The sequence below is a fragment of the Engystomops pustulosus genome, unplaced genomic scaffold (genome assembly GCF_040894005.1).
Source record: "Engystomops pustulosus unplaced genomic scaffold, aEngPut4.maternal MAT_SCAFFOLD_251, whole genome shotgun sequence".
NCBI classification, from domain to species: Eukaryota; Metazoa; Chordata; class Amphibia; order Anura; family Leptodactylidae; genus Engystomops; species Engystomops pustulosus.
The window spans coordinates 4,732-30,282 of record NW_027285130.1 but is presented as its reverse complement, the minus strand read 5'-3'; the positions used below and the strand labels follow the sequence as shown (position 1 = coordinate 30,282).

Genomic DNA, 25,551 nt, shown 5'->3' with positions numbered 1-25,551 from the left:
ACACGCTAGACACTTACCTTACACCAACACAAGCAATACAGTGCACCGAAACGCGTCAGTGCGACCTGCAGGACACAGGGATACACACACGCTAGACACTTACCTTACACCAACACAAGCAATACAGTGCACCGAAACGCGTCAGTGCGACCTGCAGGACACTGGGATACATACACTATAGACACTTACCTTACACCAACACAACCAATACAGTGCACCGAAACGCGTCAGTGCCACCTGCAGGACACAGGGATACACACACGCTAGACACTTACCTTACACCAACACAACCAATACAGTGCACCGAAACGCGTCAATGCGACCTGCAGGACACAGGGATACATACACGCTAGACACTTACCTTACACCAACACAACCAATACAGTGCACCGAAACGCGTCAATGCGACCTGCAGGACACAGGGATACATACACGCTAGACACTTACCTTACACCAACACAACCAATACAGTGCACCGAAACGCGTCAGTACAACCTGCAAGAGCCCACACAGGGATACATACACGCTAGACACTTACCTTACACCAACACAACCAATACAGTGCACCGAAACGCGTCAGTGCGACCTGCAGGACACAGGGATACATACACGCTAGACACTTACCTTACACCAACACAACCAATACAGTGCACCGAAACGCGTCAGTGCGACCTGCAGGACACAGGGATACACACACGCTAGACACTTACCTTACACCAACACAACCAATACAGTGCACCGAAACGCGTCAGTGCAACCTGCAGGGACCCCACACCGGAATACGTACAATAACATAATCAATAGAGTACACGAAACGCGTCAGTGCAACCTGCTGGACACAGGGATACATACACGATAGACACTTACCTTACCCCAACACAACCAATACAGTGCACCGAAACGCGTCAGTACAAGCTGCAGGACACTTACCTTACACAATCAGCCCCCGGTCAGGACACTTGTAGCTCTGAAACGCGTTGGTGAGAGCGTTATGTCTGCTTGGGGCGTTGCAGCACGTGTCTGCTCTTCTGCCGCTTTGGAGAATAAAGCTTGAAACGCGTCAGTACAAGACAATGCCATAGAGGACGCTCCAGGGATGAGATCTTCCATGATGGCGGTGTGATGGGGTCACACTCCTGAAGAGCATCGCACCTGGGGGGGGCTCCTCCTGGCTCCTGTACTCTGCCCCCTACCCTAGGCCTCTCTGTATATATATATATATATCCACTGTGAATAAACTCTTTCTGCTGTAATCTGCCTCCGACCCCTCATCTATATCGGGGGGCGCTGAATAACCTGGGGGCGCCATCACCCCAATGCTCCTCCCTCCAGTGAGGCCACATATGACATCACAGTGACATCACACACCAATAGAGGAATGAGTTCCACCCTATATGGACATAAGCCCCGCCCACACGTGACATCATCATGATCATGTGACTTTTATTTCGGCGACATCAGGTCTCGGCCGACAGAAACAGATAAATAAAAATCTCAAGAAATCGTATAAATAACCCGATTTACCCCAAATCTGTAAACATAAAAGTGACAGGGCGACAAATTACCAGCCACAACCCCCATCATCCCATCATCCCATCATCCTATAGGGTAAAACATCACATAAAACTTCCCGCCTCCTTCCTGATAAAAACCGCCGGACGCCAATCGCCGCGCGGCCTCCGCTTAAAAGACAAAGAACCTAAAAAGAAAAATTCTGCAGCGCAGGAGACGCCGTAAGGGAATGTAAACATCTCATGGGGGCCCGGAGGGGGGGGGGGGGGGCCCGGTTACCTCCCGCTCTCCATCAGGGATATAACGTGTTCAGCGAATTCCTGGATGGCGCCGTAGCCCCCGGCCAGGCTGCAGGGGAAGCTGTCCGTCATCTTGGCGGCGGTGGATGCGTCCGCAGGGACCCCACACGTTCCCGCCAGCTTCAGGCACTCCACGTCAGAGTCACCACATCCTGCGGGGGCAGAGAGAGGGGTCAGGGGGGCCCAGAGGAGAGAGAGAGGGGTCAGGGGGGCCCAGAGGAGAGAAAAGGGGTCAGGGGGGCCCAGAGAGGAGAGAGAAAGGGGTCAGGGGGGCCCAGAGAAGAGAAAGGGGTCAGGGGGGCCCAGAGAGGAGAGAAAAGGGGTCAGGGGGCCCAGAGAAGGGTCGGGGTCACTTCCACCCCCCCCCCCCATGATGTGACACTGACCCATGTATGCGGTCTGGCTCCAGGACAGCCCCAGGACGCTCATCCGCCGCTGCAGCGCCTCCCTCTTGTTGGTGACATTCGCCTCCACCTCACACGGAAGATTCAGGGTGGAGATCAGCGCCGCCCCGATGGCCCTCTCCGAGATCAGCACAACCTGAGACACAGAGAGACAGTCAGAGAGACGGCGGCGAGACAGTCAGAGAGACGGCAAAGAGGAGGGCGGCGAGACAGTCAGAGAGACGGCAAAGAGGAGGGCGGCGAGACAGTCAGAGAGACGGCAAAGAGGAGGGCGGCGAGACAGTCAGAGAGACGGCAAAGAGGAGGGCGGCGAGACAGTCAGAGAGACGGCAAAGAGGAGGGCGGCGAGACAGTCAGAGAGACGGCAAAGAGGAGAGAGAGACAGCCAGAGAGACGGCAAAGAGGAGAGAGAGACGGTCAGAGAGACAGCAAAGAGGAGGGCGGCGAGACAGTCAGAGAGACAGCAAAGAGGAGGGCGGCGAGACAGTCAGAGAGACGGCAAAGAGGAGGGCGGCGAGACAGTCAGAGAGACGGCAAAGAGGAGAGAGAGACAGCCAGAGAGACGGCAAAGAGGAGGGCGGCGAGACAGTCAGAGAGACGGCAAAGAGGAGGGCAGAGAGACAGCAAAGAGGAGGGCGGCGAGACAGTCAGAGAGACGGCAAAGAGGAGAGAGAGACGGTCAGAGAGACAGCAAAGAGGAGGGCGGCGAGACAGTCAGAGAGACGGCAAAGAGGAGAGAGAGACGGTCAGAGAGACAGCAAAGAGGAGGGCGGCGAGACAGTCAGAGAGACGGCAAAGAGGAGGGCGGCGAGACAGTCAGAGAGACGGCAAAGAGGAGGGCGGCGAGACAGTCAGAGAGACGGCAAAGAGGAGGGCGGCGAGACAGTCAGAGAGACGGCAAAGAGGAGGGCGGCGAGACAGTCAGAGAGACGGCAAAGAGGAGGGCGGCGAGACAGTCAGAGAGACGGCAAAGAGGAGGGCGGCGAGACAGTCAGAGAGACGGCAAAGAGGAGGGCGGCGAGACAGTCAGAGAGACGGCAAAGAGGAGGGCGGCGAGACAGTCAGAGAGACGGCAAAGAGGAGGGCGGCGAGACAGTCAGAGAGACGGCAAAGAGGAGGGCGGCGAGACAGTCAGAGAGACGGCAAAGAGGAGGGCGGCGAGACAGTCAGAGAGACGGCAAAGAGGAGAGAGAGACGGTCAGAGAGACAGCAAAGAGGAGGGCGGCGAGACAGTCAGAGAGACAGCAAAGAGGAGGGCGGCGAGACAGTCAGAGAGACAGCAAAGAGGAGAGAGAGAGACAGTCAGAGAGACGGCAAAGAGGAGGGCGGCGAGACAGTCAGAGAGACGGCAAAGAGGAGGGCGGCGAGACAGTCAGAGAGACGGCAAAGAGGAGGGCGGCGAGACAGTCAGAGAGACAGCGAGGACAAAGAGACACAAAGAGACAGTGAGGACAACCTAAGAGCTGACCCCTAACCCGTGACCCCGCACTCCAGCACTAGGACCCCTGACCCTAGGGCCCGGCACTGACCTTGACCCCGCGCTCCAGCACTAGGAGCTGACCCCTCCCCCTAGGCCCCGCACTGACCTTGACCCCGCACTCCAGCACTAGGAGCTGACCCCTCCCCCTAGGCCGGCACTGACCTTGACCCCACGCTCCAGCACTTGGAGATGGCCCCTCCCCCTAAGCCGGCACTGACCTTGACCCCGCGCTCCAGCACTAGGAGCTGACCCCTCCCCCTAGGCCCGGCACTGACCTTGACCCCGCACTCCGGCACTAGGAGCTGACCCCTTCCCCTAGGCCCCGCACTGACCTTGACCCCGCGCTCCAGCACTAGGAGATGACCCCTCCCCCTAGGCCCGGCACTGACCTTGACCCCGCGCTCCAGCACTAGGAGCTGACCCCTCCCCCTAGGCCCCGCACTGACCTTGACCCCGCGCTCCAGCACTAGGAGATGACCCCTCCCCCTAGGCCCCGCACTGACCTTGACCCCGCGCTCCAGCACTAGGAGATGACCCCTCCCCCTAGGCCCGGCACTGACCTTGACCCCACGCTCCAGCACTAGGAGCTGACCCCTCCCCCTAGGCCCGGCACTGACCTTGACCCCGCGCTCCAGCACTAGGAGCTGACCCCTCCCCCTAGGCCCCGCACTGACCTTGACCCGCGCTCCAGCACTAGGAGATGACCCCTCCCCCTAGGCCCGGCACTGACCTTGACCCCACGCTCCAGCAGCCTCCGGATCCCGTCCAGGTCCCGCAGGCTGTAGGACAGGAGCTCGTGGTCCCGGTTGACGTAGACGCGGCCGTCGGTGAGGCAGCCATCGATGTTACACACCAGCAGCTTCACCACGGTGGGCGCCCCTCTACCGAAATACCCGAACCTGGGGAGCAGGAAGCCAGAGGGGTCATCTCATCACCAGGGGGCCCCGATCTATCATCATGTCAGGGGGGGGGGGGGCGTGGTCTCCTCTCCCATCATGTCAGGGGGGGGGGGGGGCGTGGTCTCCTCTCCATCATGTCAGGGGGGGGGCGTGGTCTCCTCTCCCATCATGTCAGGGGGGGGGCGTGGTCTCCTCTCCCATCATGTCAGGGGGGGGGGCGTGGTCTCCTCTCCCATCATGTCAGGGGGGGCGTGGTCTCCTCTCCCATCATGTCAGGGGGGGGGGGGGCGCGTGGTCTCCTCTCCCATCATGTCAGGGGGGGGGGGGGGGGGGGCGTGGTCTCCTCTCCCATCATGTCAGGGGGGGGGGGCGTGGTCTCCTCTCCCATCATGTCAGGGGGGGGGGGCGTGGTCTCCTCTCCCATCATGTCAGGGGGGGGCGTGGTCTCCTCTCCCATCATGTCAGGGGGGGGGGGGGCGTGGTCTCCTCTCCCATCAGGTCAGGGGGGGGGGGCGTGGTCTCCTCTCCCATCATGTCAGGGGGGGGGGGGGCGTGGTCTCCTCTCCCATCATGTCAGGGGGGGGGGGGGGCGTGGTCTCCTCTCCCATCATGTCAGGGGGGGGGGCGTGGTCTCCTCTCCCATCATGTCAGGGGGGGGGCGTGGTCTCCTCTCCCATCATGTCAGGGGGGGTGGTGGGCGTGGTCTCCTCTCCCATCATGTCAGGGGGGGGGGGGGGGCGTGGTCTCCTCTCCCATCATGTCAGGGGGGGGGGGGGCGTGGTCTCCTCTCCCATCATGTCAGGGGGGGGGCGTGGTCTCCTCTCCCATCATGTCAGGGGGGGTGGTGGGCGTGGTCTCCTCTCCCATCATGTCAGGGGGGGGGGCGTGGTCTCTGCTGACCTTTTAACCCTTTTGTTCTGCGATGGGCCAGTCCAGATCGATGTCGATGTCTATGCTGTGCTCCGGCTTCATCTCGTAGTACGCCATCTTCCCGCCCTGTAAGAGACGAGACTCCTGGGGTCCGGCAGGGGGCACCATCAGAGGGCGGGGACAGGGGAGGCACCTACCTGCAGGAGGGCCGCGGACAGGGGAGGCACCTACCTGCAGGAGGGCCGCGGACAGGGGAGGCACCTACCTGCAGGAGGGCCGCGGACAGGGGAGGCACCTACCTGCAGGAGGGCCGCGGACAGGGGAGGCACCTACCTGCAGGAGGGCCGCGGACAGGGGAGGCACCTACCTGCAGGAGGGCCGCGGACAGGGGAGGCACCTACCTGCAGGAGGGCCGCGGACAGGGGAGGCACCTACCTGCAGGAGGGCCGCGGACAGGGGAGGCACCTACCTGCAGGAGGCCCGCGGACAGGGGAGGCACCTACCTGCAGGAGGGCCGCGGACAGGGGAGGCACCTACCTGCAGGAGGGCCGGGGACAGGGGAGGCACCTACCTGCAGGAGGGCCGGGGACAGGGGAGGCACCTACCTGCAGGAGGCCCGGGGACAGGGGAGGCACCTACCTGCAGGAGGGCCGGGGACAGGGGAGGCACCTACCTGCAGGAGGCCCGGGGACAGGGGAGGCACCTACCTGCAGGAGGCCCGGGGACAGGGGAGGCACCTACCTGCAGGAGGCCCGGGGACAGGGGAGGCACCTACCTGCAGGAGGCCCGGGGACAGGGGAGGCACCTACCTGCAGGAGGCCCGGGGACAGGGGAGGCACCTACCTGCAGGAGGCCCGGGGACAGGGGAGGCACCTACCTGCAGGAGGCCCGGGGACAGGGGAGGCACCTACCTGCAGGAGGGCCGGGGACAGGGGAGGCACCTACCTGCAGGAGGCCGCGCACATGGGAGGCACCTACCTGCAGGAGGCCCGGGGACAGGGGAGGCACCTACCTGCAGGAGGCCGCGCACATGGGAGGCACCTACCTGCAGGAGGCCCGGGGACAGGGGAGGCACCTACCTGCAGGAGGCCGCGCACATGGGAGGCACCTACCTGCAGGAGGCCCGGGGTCAGGGGAGGCACCTACCTGCAGGAGGGCCGGGGACAGGGGAGGCACCTACCTGCAGGAGGGCCGGGGACAGGGGAGGCACCTACCTGCAGGAGGGCCGGGGACAGGGGAGGCACCTACCTGCAGGAGGGCCGGGGACAGGGGAGGCACCTACCTGCAGGAGGGCCGGGGACAGGGGAGGCACCTACCTGCAGGAGGGCCGCGGACAGGGGAGGCACCTACCTGCAGGAGGCCGCGGACAGGGGAGGCACCTACCTGCAGGAGGGCCGCGGACAGGGGAGGCACCTACCTGCAGGAGGGCCGCGGACAGGGGAGGCACCTACCTGCAGGAGGGCCGCGGACAGGGGAGGCACCTACCTGCAGGAGGGCCGCGGACAGGGGAGGCACCTACCTGCAGGAGGGCCGCGGACAGGGGAGGCACCTACCTGCAGGAGGGCCGCGGACAGGGGAGGCACCTACCTGCAGGAGGGCCGCGGACAGGGGAGGCACCTACCTGCAGGAGGGCCGCGGACAGGGGAGGCACCTACCTGCAGGAGGGCCGCGGACAGGGGAGGCACCTACCTGCAGGAGGGCCGCGGACAGGGGAGGCACCTACCTGCAGGAGGGCCGCGGACAGGGGAGGCACCTACCTGCAGGAGGGCCGGGGACAGGGGAGGCACCTACCTGCAGGAGGCCGCGGACAGGGGAGGCACCTACCTGCAGGAGGGCCGGGGACAGGGGAGGCACCTACCTGCAGGAGGCCGCGGACAGGGGAGGCACCTACCTGCAGGAGGGCCGCGGACAGGGGAGGCACCTACCTGCAGGAGGGCCGCGGACAGGGGAGGCACCTACCTGCAGGAGGGCCGCGGACAGGGGAGGCACCTACCTGCAGGAGGGCCGCGGACAGGGGAGGCACCTACCTGCAGGAGGGCCGCGGACAGGGGAGGCACCTACCTGCAGGAGGGCCGCGGACAGGGGAGGCACCTACCTGCAGGAGGGCCGCGGACAGGGGAGGCACCTACCTGCAGGAGGGACGCGGACAGGGGAGGCACCTACCTGCAGGAGGGCCGCGGACAGGGGAGGCACCTACCTGCAGGAGGGCCGCGGACAGGGGAGGCACCTACCTGCAGGAGGGCCGCGGACAGGGGAGGCACCTACCTGCAGGAGGCCCGGGGACAGGGGAGGCACCTACCTGCAGGAGGCCGCGCACAATCAGCTCTCGGGTGGCGAAGTAGAAGGATCCGTTCTCGTACAGCTCCCCCCTCCAGTCCTGGCGGCGCGGTCGATGAGCGGGGTCCAGGTTCTCCGGCACCGTATCCTCACCTGGGGGACATCAGGGGTCACCTACAACGTCACCTCCCACTCACCCAGGACCGCCCCTCTGCAACATAACTCCACCCCCTCACCTGGCGCCTTCATCTCCCGCCACCGGAAGAGGTGATGTCGCACCACGGAGAAAACCGAGTCGTAGCCCTGAGAGCGGATCATGTCCACCACCTGGATGAGGTCCCTGGGGTGGAGACACGGGGACGTGGCCTGGATGTTCCCCACAATGTCCACCTCTAGGGAGGAGAAGAGCGTCAGGGCACCACATGGCGACACACAGATCCGTAATCACACACAGCCCACACTAGAGGGCGCTATAACAAGGTGCAGGGGGCACAGGGTGATAAGCCTAGCGCCGATACAAGGTGCCGGGGGCACAGGGTGATAAGCCGAGCGCCGATACAAGGTGCCGGGGGCACAGGGTGATAAGCCGAGCGCCGATACAAGGTGCCGGGGGCACAGGGGGATAAGCCGAGCGCCGATACAAAGTGCAGGGGGCACAGGGGGATAAGCCGAGCGCCGATACAAAGTGCAGGGGGCACAGGAGGATAAGGTGAGCGCCGATAAAAAGGTGCAGGGGGCACAGGGTGATAAGCCGAGCGCCGATACTAGGTGCAGGGGGCACAGGGGGATAAGCCGAGCGCCGATACAAGCTGCAGGGGGCACAGGGGGATAAGCCGAGCGCCGATACTAGGTGCAGGGGGCACAGGGTGATAAGCCGAGCGTCGATACAAAGTGCAGGGGGCACAGGAGGATAAGGTGAGCGCCGATAAAAAGGTGCAGGGGGCACAGGGTGATAAGCCGAGCGCCGATACTAGGTGCAGGGGGCACAGGGGGATAAGCCGAGCGCCGATACAAGCTGCAGGGGGCACAGGGTGATGAGCCGAGCGGGGATACAAGGTGCAGGGGGCACAGGGTGATAAGCCGAGCGCCGATACAAAGTGCAGGGGGCACAGGGTGATAAGCCGAGCGCCGATACAAGGTGCAGGGGGCATAGGATTATAAGCCGAGCGCCGATGCTGACCGTAGAGGATGCTACAAGGTGCAGGGGCACAGGAATATAAGCCGAGCGCCGATACAAGTTGCAGGGGGCACAGGATTATAAGCCGAGCGCTGATGCTGACCGTAGAGGATGCTACAAGGTGCAGGGGCACAGGCTGATAAGCCGAGCGCCGATACAAGGTGCAGGGGGCACAGGCTGATAAGCCGAGCGCCGATACAAGGTGCAGGGGGCACAGGCTGATAAGCCGAGCGCCGATACAAGGTGCAGGGGGCACAGGCTGATAAGCCGAGCGCCGATGTGACAGACCTGGGTGATGCTGCAGGAACTCCTGGATGGTCTCCAGGGAGGAGGACGAGTCTCTGGAGACCTCCGCGCTCCTCCGGTGCACCTGCGCCCCGCACTCCTGCGCCACCTTCTCTATCTCATCGTTATCCGTGGAAACCCAAACACTGAGGAAGAGACAGGAGGAGGAGTCACAGCGAGAGGGGGGGGGGGGGTCTGTGTGATGTAATATGGGGGGGGGGTAATATAATGTGATATATCGGGGGGGGGGGTGTGTATAATGTGATATATCGGGGGGGGGTGTGTATAATGTGATATATCGGGGGGGGGGGTGTGTATAATGTGATATATCGGGGGGGGGGGTGTATAATGTGATATATCGGGGGGGGGTGTGTATAATGTGATATATCGGGGGGGTGTGTATAATGTGATATATCGGGGGGGGGGGTGTGTATAATGTGATATATCGGGGGGGGGGGGGGGTGTGTATAATGTGATATATCGGGGGGGGGTGTGTGTATAATGTGATATATCGGGGGGGGGTGTGTATAAATGTGATATATCGGGGGGGGGTGTGTATAATGTGATATATCGGGGGGGGGGTGTGTATAATGTGATATATCGGGGGGGGGGGTGTGTATAATGTGATATATCGGGGGGGGGTGTGTATAATGTGATATATCGGGGGGGGGGGTGTGTATAATGTGATATATTCGGGGGGGGTCTGTATAATGTGATATATATCGGGGGGGGGTCTCTGTGTGATATATATCGGGGGGGGTCTCTGTGTGATATATATCGGGGGGGGGTCTCTGTGTGATATATATCGGGGGGGGTCTCTGTGTGATATATATCGGGGGGGGTCTCTGTGTGATATATATCGGGGGGGGGTCTCTGTGTGATATATATCGGGGGGGGGTCTCTGTGTGATATATATCGGGGGGGGTCTCTGTGTGATATATATCGGGGGGGGTCTCTGTGTGATATATCGGGGGGGGGTCTCTGTGTGATATATACGGGGGGGGGTCTCTGTGTGATATATCGGGGGGGGGATATATAGGGGGGGTCTCTGTGTGATATATCGGGGGGGGGTCTCTGTGTGATATATCGGGGGGGGGTCTCTGTGTGATATATCGGGGGGGGGTCTCTGTGTGATATATCGGGGGGGGTCTCTGTGTGATATATCGGGGGGGGGTCTCTGTGTGATATATCGGGGGGGGGGTCTCTGTGTGATATATCGGGGGGGGGTCTCTGTGTGATATATCGGGGGGGGGTCTCTGTGTGATATATCGGGGGGGGGTCTCTGTGTGATATATCGGGGGGGGGGTCTCTGTGTGATATATCGGGGGGGGGGTCTCTGTGTGATATATCGGGGGGGGGTCTCTGTGTGATATATCGGGGGGGGGTCTCTGTGTGATATATCGGGGGGGGGTCTCTGTGTGATATATCGGGGGGGGGGTCTCTGTGTGATATATCGGGGGGGGTCTCTGTGTGATATATCGGGGGGGGGGTCTCTGTGTGATATATCGGGGGGGGGTCTCTGTGTGATATATCGGGGGGGGGTCTCTGTGTGATATATCGGGGGGGGGTCTCTGTGTGATATATCGGGGGGGGGTCTCTGTGTGATATATCGGGGGGGGGTCTCTGTGTGATATATCGGGGGGGGGTCTCTGTGTGATATATCGGGGGGGGGTCTCTGTGTGATATATCGGGGGGGGGTCTCTGTGTGATATATCGGGGGGGGGTCTCTGTGTGATATATCGGGGGGGGGTCTCTGTGTGATATATCGGGGGGGGGTCTCTGTGTGATATATCGGGGGGGGGTCTCTGTGTGATATATCGGGGGGGTCTCTGTGTGATATATCGGGGGGGTCTCTGTGTGATATATCGGGGGGGGGTCTCTGTGTGATATATCGGGGGGGGGTCTCTGTGTGATATATCGGGGGGGGGTCTCTGTGTGATATATCGGGGGGGGGTCTCTGTGTGATATATCGGGGGGGGGTCTCTGTGTGATATATCGGGGGGGGTCTCTGTGTGATATATCGGGGGGGGTCTCTGTGTGATATATCGGGGGGGGGTCTCTGTGTGATATATCGGGGGGGGGTCTCTGTGTGATATATCGGGGGGGGGGTCTCTGTGTGATATATCGGGGGGGGTCTCTGTGTGATATATCGGGGGGGGGTCTCTGTGTGATATATCGGGGGGGGGTCTCTGTGTGATATATCGGGGGGGGGTCTCTGTGTGATATATCGGGGGGGGGTCTCTGTGTGATATATCGGGGGGGGGTCTCTGTGTGATATATCGGGGGGGGGTCTCTGTGTGATATATCGGGGGGGGGTCTCTGTGTGATATATCGGGGGGGGGTCTCTGTGTGATATATCGGGGGGGGGTCTCTGTGTGATATATCGGGGGGGGGTCTCTGTGTGATATATCGGGGGGGGGTCTCTGTGTGATATATCGGGGGGGGGTCTCTGTGTGATATATCGGGGGGGGGTCTCTGTGTGATATATCGGGGGGGGTCTCTGTGTGATATATCGGGGGGGGGTCTCTGTGTGATATATCGGGGGGGGGTCTCTGTGTGATATATCGGGGGGGGGTCTCTGTGTGATATATCGGGGGGGGGTCTCTGTGTGATATATCGGGGGGGGTCTCTGTGTGATATATCGGGGGGGGGTCTCTGTGTGATATATCGGGGGGGGGTCTCTGTGTGATATATCGGGGGGGGGTCTCTGTGTGATATATCGGGGGGGGGTCTCTGTGTGATATATCGGGGGGGGGTCTCTGTGTGATATATCGGGGGGGGGTCTCTGTGTGATATATCGGGGGGGGGTCTCTGTGTGATATATCGGGGGGGGGTCTCTGTGTGATATATCGGGGGGGGGTCTCTGTGTGATATATCGGGGGGGGGTCTCTGTGTGATATATCGGGGGGGGGTCTCTGTGTGATATATCGGGGGGGGGTCTCTGTGTGATATATCGGGGGGGGGTCTCTGTGTGATATATCGGGGGGGGGTCTCTGTGTGATATATCGGGGGGGGGTCTCTGTGTGATATATCGGGGGGGGGTCTCTGTGTGATATATCGGGGGGGGTCTCTGTGTGATATATCGGGGGGGGGTCTCTGTGTGATATATCGGGGGGGGGTCTCTGTGTGATATATCGGGGGGGGGTCTCTGTGTGATATATCGGGGGGGGGTCTCTGTGTGATATATCGGGGGGGGGTCTCTGTGTGATATATCGGGGGGGGGTCTCTGTGTGATATATCGGGGGGGGGTCTCTGTGTGATATATCGGGGGGGGGTCTCTGTGTGATATATCGGGGGGGGGTCTCTGTGTGATATATCGGGGGGGGGTCTCTGTGTGATATATCGGGGGGGGGTCTCTGTGTGATATATCGGGGGGGGGTCTCTGTGTGATATATCGGGGGGGGGTCTCTGTGTGATATATCGGGGGGGGGTCTCTGTGTGATATATCGGGGGGGGGTCTCTGTGTGATATATCGGGGGGGGGTCTCTGTGTGATATATCGGGGGGGGGTCTCTGTGTGATATATCGGGGGGGGGTCTCTGTGTGATATATCGGGGGGGGGTCTCTGTGTGATATATCGGGGGGGGGGTCTCTGTGTGATATATCGGGGGGGGGTCTCTGTGTGATATATCGGGGGGGGTCTCTGTGTGATATATCGGGGGGGGGTCTCTGTGTGATATATCGGGGGGGGGGTCTCTGTGTGATATATCGGGGGGGGGTCTCTGTGTGATATATCGGGGGGGGGTCTCTGTGTGATATATCGGGGGGGGGTCTCTGTGTGATATATCGGGGGGGGGTCTCTGTGTGATATATCGGGGGGGGGTCTCTGTGTGATATATCGGGGGGGGGTCTCTGTGTGATATATCGGGGGGGGGTCTCTGTGTGATATATCGGGGGGGGGTCTCTGTGTGATATATCGGGGGGGGGTCTCTGTGTGATATATCGGGGGGGGGTCTCTGTGTGATATATCGGGGGGGGGTCTCTGTGTGATATATCGGGGGGGGGTCTCTGTGTGATATATCGGGGGGGGGTCTCTGTGTGATATATCGGGGGGGGGTCTCTGTGTGATATATCGGGGGGGGGTCTCTGTGTGATATATCGGGGGGGGGTCTCTGTGTGATATATCGGGGGGGGGTCTCTGTGTGATATATCGGGGGGGGGTCTCTGTGTGATATATCGGGGGGGGGTCTCTGTGTGATATATCGGGGGGGGGTCTCTGTGTGATATATCGGGGGGGGGTCTCTGTGTGATATATCGGGGGGGGGTCTCTGTGTGATATATCGGGGGGGGGTCTCTGTGTGATATATCGGGGGGGGTCTCTGTGTGATATATCGGGGGGGGGTCTCTGTGTGATATATCGGGGGGGGGTCTCTGTGTGATATATCGGGGGGGGTCTCTGTGTGATATATCGGGGGGGGGTCTCTGTGTGATATATCGGGGGGGGGTCTCTGTGTGATATATCGGGGGGGGGTCTCTGTGTGATATATCGGGGGGGGTCTCTGTGTGATATATCGGGGGGGGGTCTCTGTGTGATATATCGGGGGGGGGTCTCTGTGTGATATATCGGGGGGGGGTCTCTGTGTGATATATCGGGGGGGGGTCTCTGTGTGATATATCGGGGGGGGGTCTCTGTGTGATATATCGGGGGGGGGTCTCTGTGTGATATATCGGGGGGGGGTCTCTGTGTGATATATCGGGGGGGGGTCTCTGTGTGATATATCGGGGGGGGGTCTCTGTGTGATATATCGGGGGGGGGGTCTCTGTGTGAATATATCGGGGGGGGTCTCTGTGTGATATATCGGGGGGGGGTCTCTGTGTGATATATCGGGGGGGGGTCTCTGTGTGATATATCGGGGGGGGTCTCTGTGTGATATATCGGGGGGGGGTCTCTGTGTGATATATCGGGGGGGGGTCTCTGTGTGATATATCGGGGGGGGGTCTCTGTGTGATATATCGGGGGGGGGTCTCTGTGTGATATATCGGGGGGGGTCTCTGTGTGATATATCGGGGGGGGGTCTCTGTGTGATATATCGGGGGGGGTCTCTGTGTGATATATCGGGGGGGGGTCTCTGTGTGATATATCGGGGGGGGGTCTCTGTGTGATATATCGGGGGGGGGTCTCTGTGTGATATATCGGGGGGGGGTCTCTGTGTGATATATCGGGGGGGGGTCTCTGTGTGATATATCGGGGGGGGGTCTCTGTGTGATATATCGGGGGGGGGTCTCTGTGTGATATATCGGGGGGGGGTCTCTGTGTGATATATCGGGGGGGGTCTCTGTGTGATATATCGGGGGGGGGTCTCTGTGTGATATATCGGGGGGGGGTCTCTGTGTGATATATCGGGGGGGGGTCTCTGTGTGATATATCGGGGGGGGTCTCTGTGTGATATATCGGGGGGGGGTCTCTGTGTGATATATCGGGGGGGGGTCTCTGTGTGATATATCGGGGGGGGGTCTCTGTGTGATATATCGGGGGGGGGTCTCTGTGTGATATATCGGGGGGGGGTCTCTGTGTGATATATCGGGGGGGGGTCTCTGTGTGATATATCGGGGGGGGTCTCTGTGTGATATATCGGGGGGGGGTCTCTGTGTGATATATCGGGGGGGGGTCTCTGTGTGATATATCGGGGGGGGTCTCTGTGTGATATATCGGGGGGGGGTCTCTGTGTGATATATCGGGGGGGGGTCTCTGTGTGATATATCGGGGGGGGGTCTCTGTGTGATATATCGGGGGGGGGTCTCTGTGTGATATATCGGGGGGGGGTCTCTGTGTGATATATCGGGGGGGGGTCTCTGTGTGATATATCGGGGGGGGTCTCTGTGTGATATATCGGGGGGGGGTCTCTGTGTGATATATCGGGGGGGGTCTCTGTGTGATATATCGGGGGGGGGTCTCTGTGTGATATATCGGGGGGGGGTCTCTGTGTGATATATCGGGGGGGGGTCTCTGTGTGATATATCGGGGGGGGTCTCTGTGTGATATATCGGGGGGGGGTCTCTGTGTGATATATCGGGGGGGGGGTCTCTGTGTGATATATCGGGGGGGGGTCTCTGTGTGATATATCGGGGGGGGTCTCTGTGTGATATATCGGGGGGGGGGTCTCTGTGTGATATATCGGGGGGGGTCTCTGTGTGATATATCGGGGGGGTCTCTGTGTGATATATCGGGGGGGGTCTCTGTGTGATATATCGGGGGGGGGTCTCTGTGTGATATATCGGGGGGGGTCTCTGTGTGATATATCGGGGGGGGTCTCTGTGTGATATATCGGGGGGGGTCTCTGTGTGATATATCGGGGGGGGGTCTCTGTGTGATATATCGGGGGGGGTCTCTGTGTGATATATCGGGGGGGGTCTCTGTGTGATATATCGGGGGGGGTCTCTGTGTGATATATCGGGGGGGGTCTCTGTGTGATATATCGGGGGGGGTCTCTGTGTGATATATCGGGGGGGGTCTCTGTGTGATATATCGGGGGGGGTCTCTGTGTGATATATCGGGGGGGGTCTCTGTGTGATATATCGGGGGGGGTCTCTGTGTGATATATCGGGGGGGGGTCTCTGTGTGATATATCGGGGGGGGTCTCTGTGTGATATATCGGGGGGGGTCTCTGTGTGATATATCGGGGGGGGTCTCTGTGTGATATATCGGGGGGGTCTCTGTGTGATATATCGGGGGGGGTCTCTGTGTGATATATCGGGGGGGGTCTCTGTGTGATATATCGGGGGGGGTCTCTGTGTGATATATCGGGGGGGGTCTCTGTGTGATATATCGGGGGGGGTCTCTGTGTGATATATCGGGGGGGGTCTCTGTGTGATATATCGGGGGGGGTCTCTGTGTGATATATCGGGGTGGGTCTCTGTGTGATATATCGGGGGGGGTCTCTGTGTGATATATCGGGGGGGGTCTCTGTGTGATATATCGGGGGGGGTCTCTGTGTGATATATCGGGGGGGGTCTCTGTGTGATATATCGGGGGGGGTCTCTGTGTGATATATCGGGGGGGGTCTCTGTGTGATATATCGGGGGGGGTCTCTGTGTGATATATCGGGGGGGGTCTCTGTGTGATATATCGGGGGGGGTCTCTGTGTGATATATCGGGGGGGGTCTCTGTGTGATATATCGGGGGGGGTCTCTGTGTGATATATCGGGGGGGGTCTCTGTGTGATATATCGGGGGGGGTCTCTGTGTGATATATCGGGGGGGGTCTCTGTGTGATATATCGGGGGGGGTCTCTGTGTGATATATCGGGGGGGGTCTCTGTGTGATATATCGGGGGGGGTCTCTGTGTGATATATCGGGGGGGGTCTCTGTGTGATATATCGGGGGGGTCTCTGTGTGATATATCGGGGGGGTCTCTGTGTGATATATCGGGGGGGGTCTCTGTGTGATATATCGGGGGGGGTCTCTGTGTGATATATCGGGGGGGGTCTCTGTGTGATATATCGGGGGGGGTCTCTGTGTGATATATCGGGGGGGGTCTCTGTGTGATATATCGGGGGGGGTCTCTGTGTGATATATCGGGGGGGGTCTCTGTGTGATATATCGGGGGGGGTCTCTGTGTGATATATCGGGGGGGGTCTCTGTGTGATATATCGGGGGGGGTCTCTGTGTGATATATCGGGGGGGTCTCTGTGTGATATATCGGGGGGGGTCTCTGTGTGATATATCGGGGGGGGTCTCTGTGTGATATATCGGGGGGGGTCTCTGTGTGATATATCGGGGGGGGTCTCTGTGTGATATATCGGGGGGGGTCTCTGTGTGATATATCGGGGGGGGTCTCTGTGTGATATATCGGGGGGGTCTCTGTGTGATATATCGGGGGGGGTCTCTGTGTGATATATCGGGGGGGGTCTCTGTGTGATATATCGGGGGGGGTCTCTGTGTGATATATCGGGGGGGGTCTCTGTGTGATATATCGGGGGGGGTCTCTGTGTGATATATCGGGGGGGTCTCTGTGTGATATATCGGGGGGGGTCTCTGTGTGATATATCGGGGGGGGTCTCTGTGTGATATATCGGGGGGGGTCTCTGTGTGATATATCGGGGGGGGTCTCTGTGTGATATATCGGGGGGGTCTCTGTGTGATATATCGGGGGGGGTCTCTGTGTGATATATCGGGGGGGGTCTCTGTGTGATATATCGGGGGGGGTCTCTGTGTGATATATCGGGGGGGGTCTCTGTGTGATATATCGGGGGGGGTCTCTGTGTGATATATCGGGGGGGGGTCTCTGTGTGATATATCGGGGGGGGTCTCTGTGTGATATATCGGGGGGGGTCTCTGTGTGATATATCGGGGGGGTCTCTGTGTGATATATCGGGGGGGGTCTCTGTGTGATATATCGGGGGGGGTCTCTGTGTGATATATCGGGGGGGTCTCTGTGTGATATATCGGGGGGGGTCTCTGTGTGATATATCGGGGGGGTCTCTGTGTGATATATCGGGGGGGGTCTCTGTGTGATATATCGGGGGGGGGTCTCTGTGTGATATATCGGGGGGGGTCTCTGTGTGATATATCGGGGGGGGTCTCTGTGTGATATATCGGGGGGGTCTCTGTGTGATATATCGGGGGGGGTCTCTGTGTGATATATCGGGGGGGGTCTCTGTGTGATATATCGGGGGGGTCTCTGTGTGATATATCGGGGGGGGTCTCTGTGTGATATATCGGGGGGGGTCTCTGTGTGATATATCGGGGGGGGTCTCTGTGTGATATATCGGGGGGGGTCTCTGTGTGATATATCGGGGGGGGTCTCTGTGTGATATATCGGGGGGGGTCTCTGTGTGATATATCGGGGGGGGTCTCTGTGTGATATATCGGGGGGGGTCTCTGTGTGATATATCGGGGGGGGTCTCTGTGTGATATATCGGGGGGGTCTCTGTGTGATATATCGGGGGGGGTCTCTGTGTGATATATCGGGGGGGGTCTCTGTGTGATATATCGGGGGGGGGTCTCTGTGTGATATATCGGGGGGGGTCTCTGTGTGATATATCGGGGGGGGTCTCTGTGTGATATATCGGGGGGGGTCTCTGTGTGATATATCGGGGGGGTCTCTGTGTGATATATCGGGGGGGGTCTCTGTGTGATATATCGGGGGGGGTCTCTGTGTGATATATCGGGGGGGGTCTCTGTGTGATATATCGGGGGGTCTTGTCTCGTGATATATCGGGGGGGGTCTCTGTGTGATATATCGGGGGGGGTCTCTGTGTGATATATCGGGGGGTCTCTGTGTGATATATCGGGGGGGGGTCTCTGTGTGATATATCGGGGGGGGTCTCTGTGTGATATATCGGGGGGGGTCTCTGTGTGATATATCGGGGGGGGTCTCTGTGTGATATATCGGGGGGGTCTCTGTGTGATATATCGGGGGGGGTCTCTGTGTGATATATCGGGGGGGGTCTCTGTGTGATATATCGGGGGGGGTCTCTGTGTGATATATCGGGGGGGGTCTCTGTGTGATATATCAGGGGGGGTCTCTGTGTGATATATCGGGGGGGGTCTCTGTGTGATATATCGGGGGGGGGTCTCTGTGTGATATATCGGGGGGGGTCTCTGTGTGATATATCGGGGGGGGTCTCTGTGTGATATATCGGGGGGGGTCTCTGTGTGATATATCGGGGGGGGTCTCTGTGTGATATATCGGGGGGGGTCTCTGTGTGATATATCGGGGGGGTCTCTGTGTGATATATCGGGGGGGGTCTCTGTGTGATATATCGGGGGGGGTCTCTGTGTGATATATCGGGGGGGGTCTCTGTGTGATATATCGGGGGGGGTCTCTGTGTGATATATCGGGGGGGGTCTCTGTGTGATATATCGGGGGGGGTCTCTGTGTGATATATCGGGGGGGGTCTCTGTGTGATATATCGGGGGGGTCTCTGTGTGATATATCGGGGGGGGTCTCTGTGTGATATATCGGGGGGGTCTCTGTGTGATATATCGGGGGGGGTCTCTGTGTGATATATCGGGGGGGGTCTCTGTGTGATATATCGGGGGGGTCTCTGTGTGATATATCGGGGGGGGTCTCTGTGTGATATATCGGGGGGGGTCTCTGTGTGATATATCGGGGGGGTCTCTGTGTGATATATCGGGGGGGGTCTCTGTGTGATATATCGGGGGGGTCTCTGTGTGATATATCGGGGGGGGTCTCTGTGTGATATATCGGGGGGGGTCTCTGTGTGATATATCGGGGGGGGTCTCTGTGTGATATATCGGGGGGGGTCTCTGTGTGATATATCGGGGGGGGGTCTCTGTGTGATATATCGGGGGGGGTCTCTGTGTGATATATCGGGGGGGTCTCTGTGTGATATATCGGGGGGGTCTCTGTGTGATATATCGGGGGGGGTCTCTGTGTGATATATCGGGGGGGGGTCTCTGTGTGATATATCGGGGGGGGTCTCTGTGTGATATATCGGGGGGGGTCTCTGTGTGATATATCGGGGGGGGTCTCTGTGTGATATATCGGGGGGGGTCTCTGTGTGATATATCGGGGGGGGTCTCTGTGTGATATATCGGGGGGGGTCTCTGTGTGATATATCGGGGGGGGTCTCTGTGTGATATATCGGGGGGGGTCTCTGTGTGATATATCGGGGGGGGTCTCTGTGTGATATATCGGGGGGGGTCTCTGTGTGATATATCGGGGGGGTCTCTGTGTGATATATCGGGGGGGGTCTCTGTGTGATATATCGGGGGGGGTCTCTGTGTGATATATCGGGGGGGGGTCTCTGTGTGATATATCGGGGGGGGTCTCTGTGTGATATATCGGGGGGGGTCTCTGTGTGATATATCGGGGGGGGTCTCTGTGTGATATATCGGGGGGGGTCTCTGTGTGATATATCGGGGGGGTCTCTGTGTGATATATCGGGGGGGGTCTCTGTGTGATATATCGGGGGGGGGTCTCTGTGTGATATATCGGGGGGGGTCTCTGTGTGATATATCGGGGGGGGTCTCTGTGTGATATATCGGGGGGGGTCTCTGTGTGATATATCGGGGGGGGTCTCTGTGTGATATATCGGGGGGGGTCTCTGTGTGATATATCGGGGGGGGTCTCTGTGTGATATATCGGGGGGGGTCTCTGTGTGATATATCGGGGGGGGGTCTCTGTGTGATATATCGGGGGGGGTCTCTGTGTGATATATCGGGGGGGTCTCTGTGTGATATATCGGGGGGGGTCTCTGTGTGATATATCGGGGGGGTCTCTGTGTGATATATCGGGGGGGGTCTCTGTGTGATATATCGGGGGGGTCTCTGTGTGATATATCGGGGGGTCTCTGTGTGATATATCGGGGGGGGTCTCTGTGTGATATACTCGGGGGGGTCTCTGTGTGATATATCGGGGGGGGTCTCTGTGTGATATATCGGGGGGGGTCTCCTGTGTGATATATCGGGGGGGGTCTCTGTGTGATATAACGGGGGGGTCTCTGTGTGATATATCGGGGGGGGTCTCTGTGTGATATATCGGGGGGGTCTCTTTGGGATATATCGGGGGGGGTCTCTGTGTGATATATCGGGGGGGTCCTCTGTGTGATATATCGGGGGGGGTCTCTGTGTGATATATCGGGGGGGGTCTCTGTGTGCATATATCGGGGGGGGTCTCTGTGTGATATATCGGGGGGGGTCTCTGTGTGATATATCGTGGGGGGTCTCTGTGTGATATATCGGGGGGGTCTCTGTGTGATATATCGGGGGGGGTCTCTGTGTGATATATCGGGGGGGGTCTCTCTGTGTGATATATCGGGGGGTCTCTGTGTGATATATCGGGGGGGGGTCTCTGTGTGATATATCGGGGGGGGTCTCTGTGTGAGATATCGGGGGGGGTCTCTGTGTGATATATCGGGGGGGGCGGGGGGTCTCTGTGTGATATATCGGGGGGGGGTCTCTGTGTGATATATCGGGGGGGGTCTCTGTGTGATATATCGGGGGGGGTCTCTGTGTGATATATCGGGGGGGTCTCTGTGTGATATATCGGGGGGGGTCTCTGTGTGATATATCGGGGGGGGTCTCTGTGTGATATATCGGGGGGGTCCTCTGTGTGATATATCGGGGGGGGTCTCTGTGTGATATATCGGGGGGGGTCTCTGTGTGATATATCGGGGGGGGTCTCTGTGTGATATATCGGGGGGGGTCTCTGTGTGATATATCGGGGGGGTTCTCTGTGTGATATATCGGGGGGGGTCTCTGTGTGATATATCGGGGGGTGGGTCTCTGTGTGATATATCGGGGGGGTCTCTGTGTGATATATCGGGGGGGTCTCTGTGTGATATATCGGGGGGGGTCTCTGTGTGATATATCGGGGGGGTCTCTGTGTGATATATCGTGGGGGGTCTCTGTGTGATATATCGGGGGGTCTCTGTGTGATATATCGGGGGGGTCTCTGTGTGATATATCGGGGGGGGTCTCTGTGTGATATATCGGGGGGGGTCTCTGTGTGATATATCGGGGGGGGGTCTCTGTGTGATATATCGGGGGGGGTCTCTGTGTGATATATCGGGGGGGGTTCTGCTGTGTGATATATCGGGGGGTCTCTGTGTGATATATCGGGGGGTCTCTGTGTGATATATCGGGGGGGGTCTCTGTGTGATATATCGGGGGGGGTCTCTGTGTGATATATCCGGGGGGGGTCTCTGTGTGATATATCGGGGGGGGTCTCTGTGTGATATATGGGGGGGGTCTCTGTTGATATATCGGGGGGGTCTCTGTGTGATATATCGGGGGGGGGTCTCTGTGTGATATATCGGGGGGGGTCTCTGTGTGATATATCGGGGAGGGGTCTCTGTGTGATATATCGGGGGGGTCTCTGTGTGAAATATCGGGGGGGGTCTCTGTGTGATATATCGGGGGGGGGTCTCTGTGTGATATATCGGGGGGGTCTCTGTGTGATATATCGGGGGGGGTCTCTGTGTGATTATGGGGGTGTCTCTGTGTGTGATATATCGGGGGGGGTCTCTGTGTGATATATCGGGGGGGTCTCTGTGTGATATATCGGGGGGGGTCTCTGTGTGATATACGGGGGGGTCTCTGTGTGATATATCGGGGGGGGGGTCTCTGTGTGATATATCGAGGGGGGTCTCTGTGTGATATATCGGGAGGGGTTTTGAGTGATATATCGGGGAATATCCGTGGTGTGTGATACGGCTCTGTGTGATAAGTCTCTGTGTGAATATATCGGGGCGGTGGTCTCTGTAGTGATATATCGGTGGGGAGGGGGTTCTGTGAGTATATCGGGGTGATATATCGGGGGGGGTCTCTGTGTGATATATCGGGGGGGGTCTCTGTGTGATATATCGGGGGGGTCTCTGTGTGATATATCGGGGGGGGTCTCTGTGTGATATATTGAGGGGGGTCTCTGTGTGATATATTGAGGGGGGTCTCTGTGTGATATATCGGGGGGGTCTGTGTGTGATATATCGGGGGGTCTCTGTGTGATATATCGGGGGGGTCTCTGTGTGATATATCGGGGGGGGGTCTCTGTGTGATATATCGGGGGTCTCTGTGTGATATATCGGGGGGGGTCTCTGTGTGATATATCGGGGGGGGTCTCTGTGTGATATATCGGGGGGGGTCTCTGTGTGATATATCGGGGGGGTCTCTGTGTGATATATCGGGGGGGGTCTCTGTGTGATATATCGGGGGGGGTCTCTGTGTGATATATCGGGGGGGTCTCTGTGTGATATATCGGGGGGGGTCTCTGTGTGATATATCGGGGGGGGTCTCTGTGTGATATATCGGGGGGGTCTCTGTGTGATATATCGGGGGGGTCTCTGTGTGATATATCGGGGGGGGTCTCTGTGTGATATATCGGGGGGGTCTCTGTGTGATATATCGGGGGGGGTCTCTGTGTGATATATCGGGGGGGGGTCTCTGTGTGATATATCGGGGGGGTCTCTGTGTGATATATCGGGGGGGGTCTCTGTGTGATATATCGGGGGGGGTCTCTGTGTGATATATCGGGGGGGGTCTCTGTGTGATATATCGGGGGGGTCTCTGTGTGATATATCGGGGGGTCTCTGTGTGATATATCGGGGGGGGTCTCTGTGTGATATATCGGGGGGGGTCTCTGTGTGATATATCGGGGGGGGTCTCTGTGTGATATATCGGGGGGGTCTCTGTGTGATATATCGGGGGGGTCTCTGTGTGATATATCGGGGGGGGTCTCTGTGTGATATATCGGGGGGGTCTCTGTGTGATATATCGGGGGGGGTCTCTGTGTGATATATCGGGGGGGGTCTCTGTGTGATATATCGGGGGGGGGTCTCTGTGTGATATATCGGGGGGGGTCTCTGTGTGATATATCGGGGGGGTCTCTGTGTGATATATCGGGGGGGGTCTCTGTGTGATATATCGGGGGGGTCTCTGTGTGATATATCGGGGGGGTCTCTGTGTGATATATCGGGGGGGTCTCTGTGTGATATATCGGGGGGGGTCTCTGTGTGATATATCGGGGGGGTCTCTGTGTGATATATCGGGGGGGTCTCTGTGTGATATATCGGGGGGGTCTCTGTGTGATATATCGGGGGGGGTCTCTGTGTGATATATCGGGGGGGGTCTCTGTGTGATATATCGGGGGGGTCTCTGTGTGATATATCGGGGGGTCTCTGTGTGATATATCGGGGGGGTCTCTGTGTGATATATTGGGGGTCTCTGTGTGATATATTGGGGGTCTCTGTGTGATATATCGGGGGGGTCTCTGTGTGATATATCGGGGGGGGTCTCTGTGTGATATATCGGGGGGTCTCTGTGTGATATATCGGGGGGGTCTCTGTGTGATATATCGGGGGGGGTCTCTGTGTGATATATGGGGGGTCTCTGTGTGATATATTGGGGGTCTCTGTGTGATATATTGGGGGTCTCTGTGTGATATATCGGGGGGGGGGGGTCTCTGTGTGATATATTGAGGGGGTCTCTGTGTGATATATTGGGGGTCTCTGTGTGATATATTGGGGGTCTCTGTGTGATATATCGGGGGGGGTCTCTGTGTGATATATTGAGGGGGGTCTCTGTGTGATATATTGAGGGGGGTCTCTGTGTGATATATTGAGGGGGGTCTCTGTGTGATATATTGAGGGGGTCTGTGTGTGATATATTGGGGGGGTCTCTGTGGTGCAGTCCCGGGGGTCACCTGGAGAAGGCGCCACTGTCTATGGCGGCGCGCAGCACCCAGGCTATAAGGGGTCTCCCCGCCAGTCTCCGGATGTTCTTCAGGGGGATCCCCTTACTCCCGCCCCCGGGCCAGGACCAGCGCCGCCAGGTGCCCGCTCCTCCCGACATCACCGGAGCCCCGGGCCGCCATCTGTACCACGTGTCCCGCCACGCCCACCAACGCCACGTCACATGGCCGCCAGGCCCACCAACGCCACGTCACAACGTCACAAGGTCACATGACCGAATACTCTGCTTCATGTGTGTGATACTGACTGCTGTATCCAATCCTGTGTGATACTGACTGCTGTATCCAATCCTGTGCTACACTGACTGCTGTATCCAATCCTGTGTGATACTGACTGCTGTATCCAATCCTGTGTGATACTGATTGCTGTATCCAATCCTGTGCGATACCGACTGCTGTATCCAATCCTGTGTGATACTGACTGCTGTATCCAATCCTGTGTGATACTGACTGCTGTATCCAATCCTGTGCTACACTGACTGCTGTATCCAATCCTGTGTGATACTGACTGCTGTATCCAATCCTGTGTGATACTGATTGCTGTATCCAATCCTGTGTGATACTGATTGCTGTATCCAATCCTGTGCTACACTGACTGCTGTATCCAATCCTGTGTGATACTGACTGCTGTATCCAATCCTGTGTGATACTGACTGCTGTATCCAATCCTGTGCTACACTGACTGCTGTATCCAATCCTGTGTGATACTGACTGCTGTATCCAATCCTGTGTGATACTGATTGCTGTATCCAATCCTGTGTGATACTGACTGCTGTATCCAATTCTGTGTGATACTGACTGCTGTATCCAATCCTGTGTGATACTGATTGCTGTATCCAATCCTGTGTGATACTGACTGCTGTATCCAATCCTGTGTGATACTGACTGCTGTATCCAATCCTGTGTGATACTGATTGCTGTATCCAATCCTGTGTGATACTGACTGCTGTATCCAATCCTGTGTGATACTGACTGCTGTATCCAATCCTGTGCTACACTGACTGCTGTATCCAATCCTGTGTGATACTGACTGCTGTATCCAATCCTGTGTGATACTGATTGCTGTATCCAATCCTGTGTGATACTGACTGCTGTATCCAATCCTGTGTGATACTGACTGCTGTATCCAATCCTGTGTGATACTGATTGCTGTATCCAATCCTGTGTGATACTGACTGCTGTATCCAATCCTGTG

The 25,551-nt window shown here is 58.3% G+C and overlaps 1 protein-coding gene across 1 annotated transcript; it reads right to left on the bottom strand.

Annotated features, from left to right (window-relative positions):
• Positions 1 to 1,423: 1,423 nt before the first annotated feature.
• On the bottom strand, positions 1,424 to 24,553 carry CMAS (cytidine monophosphate N-acetylneuraminic acid synthetase). Its single transcript, XM_072132173.1, is given in 9 exon segments — positions 1,424 to 1,963; positions 2,198 to 2,351; positions 4,426 to 4,601; positions 5,503 to 5,590; positions 7,764 to 7,894; positions 7,978 to 8,133; positions 9,207 to 9,349; positions 24,309 to 24,412; positions 24,414 to 24,553. Coding segments are annotated over 9 exon segments (1,194 nt in total). The 5' UTR covers positions 24,480 to 24,553; the 3' UTR covers positions 1,424 to 1,787.
• Positions 24,554 to 25,551: the final 998 nt, after the last annotated feature.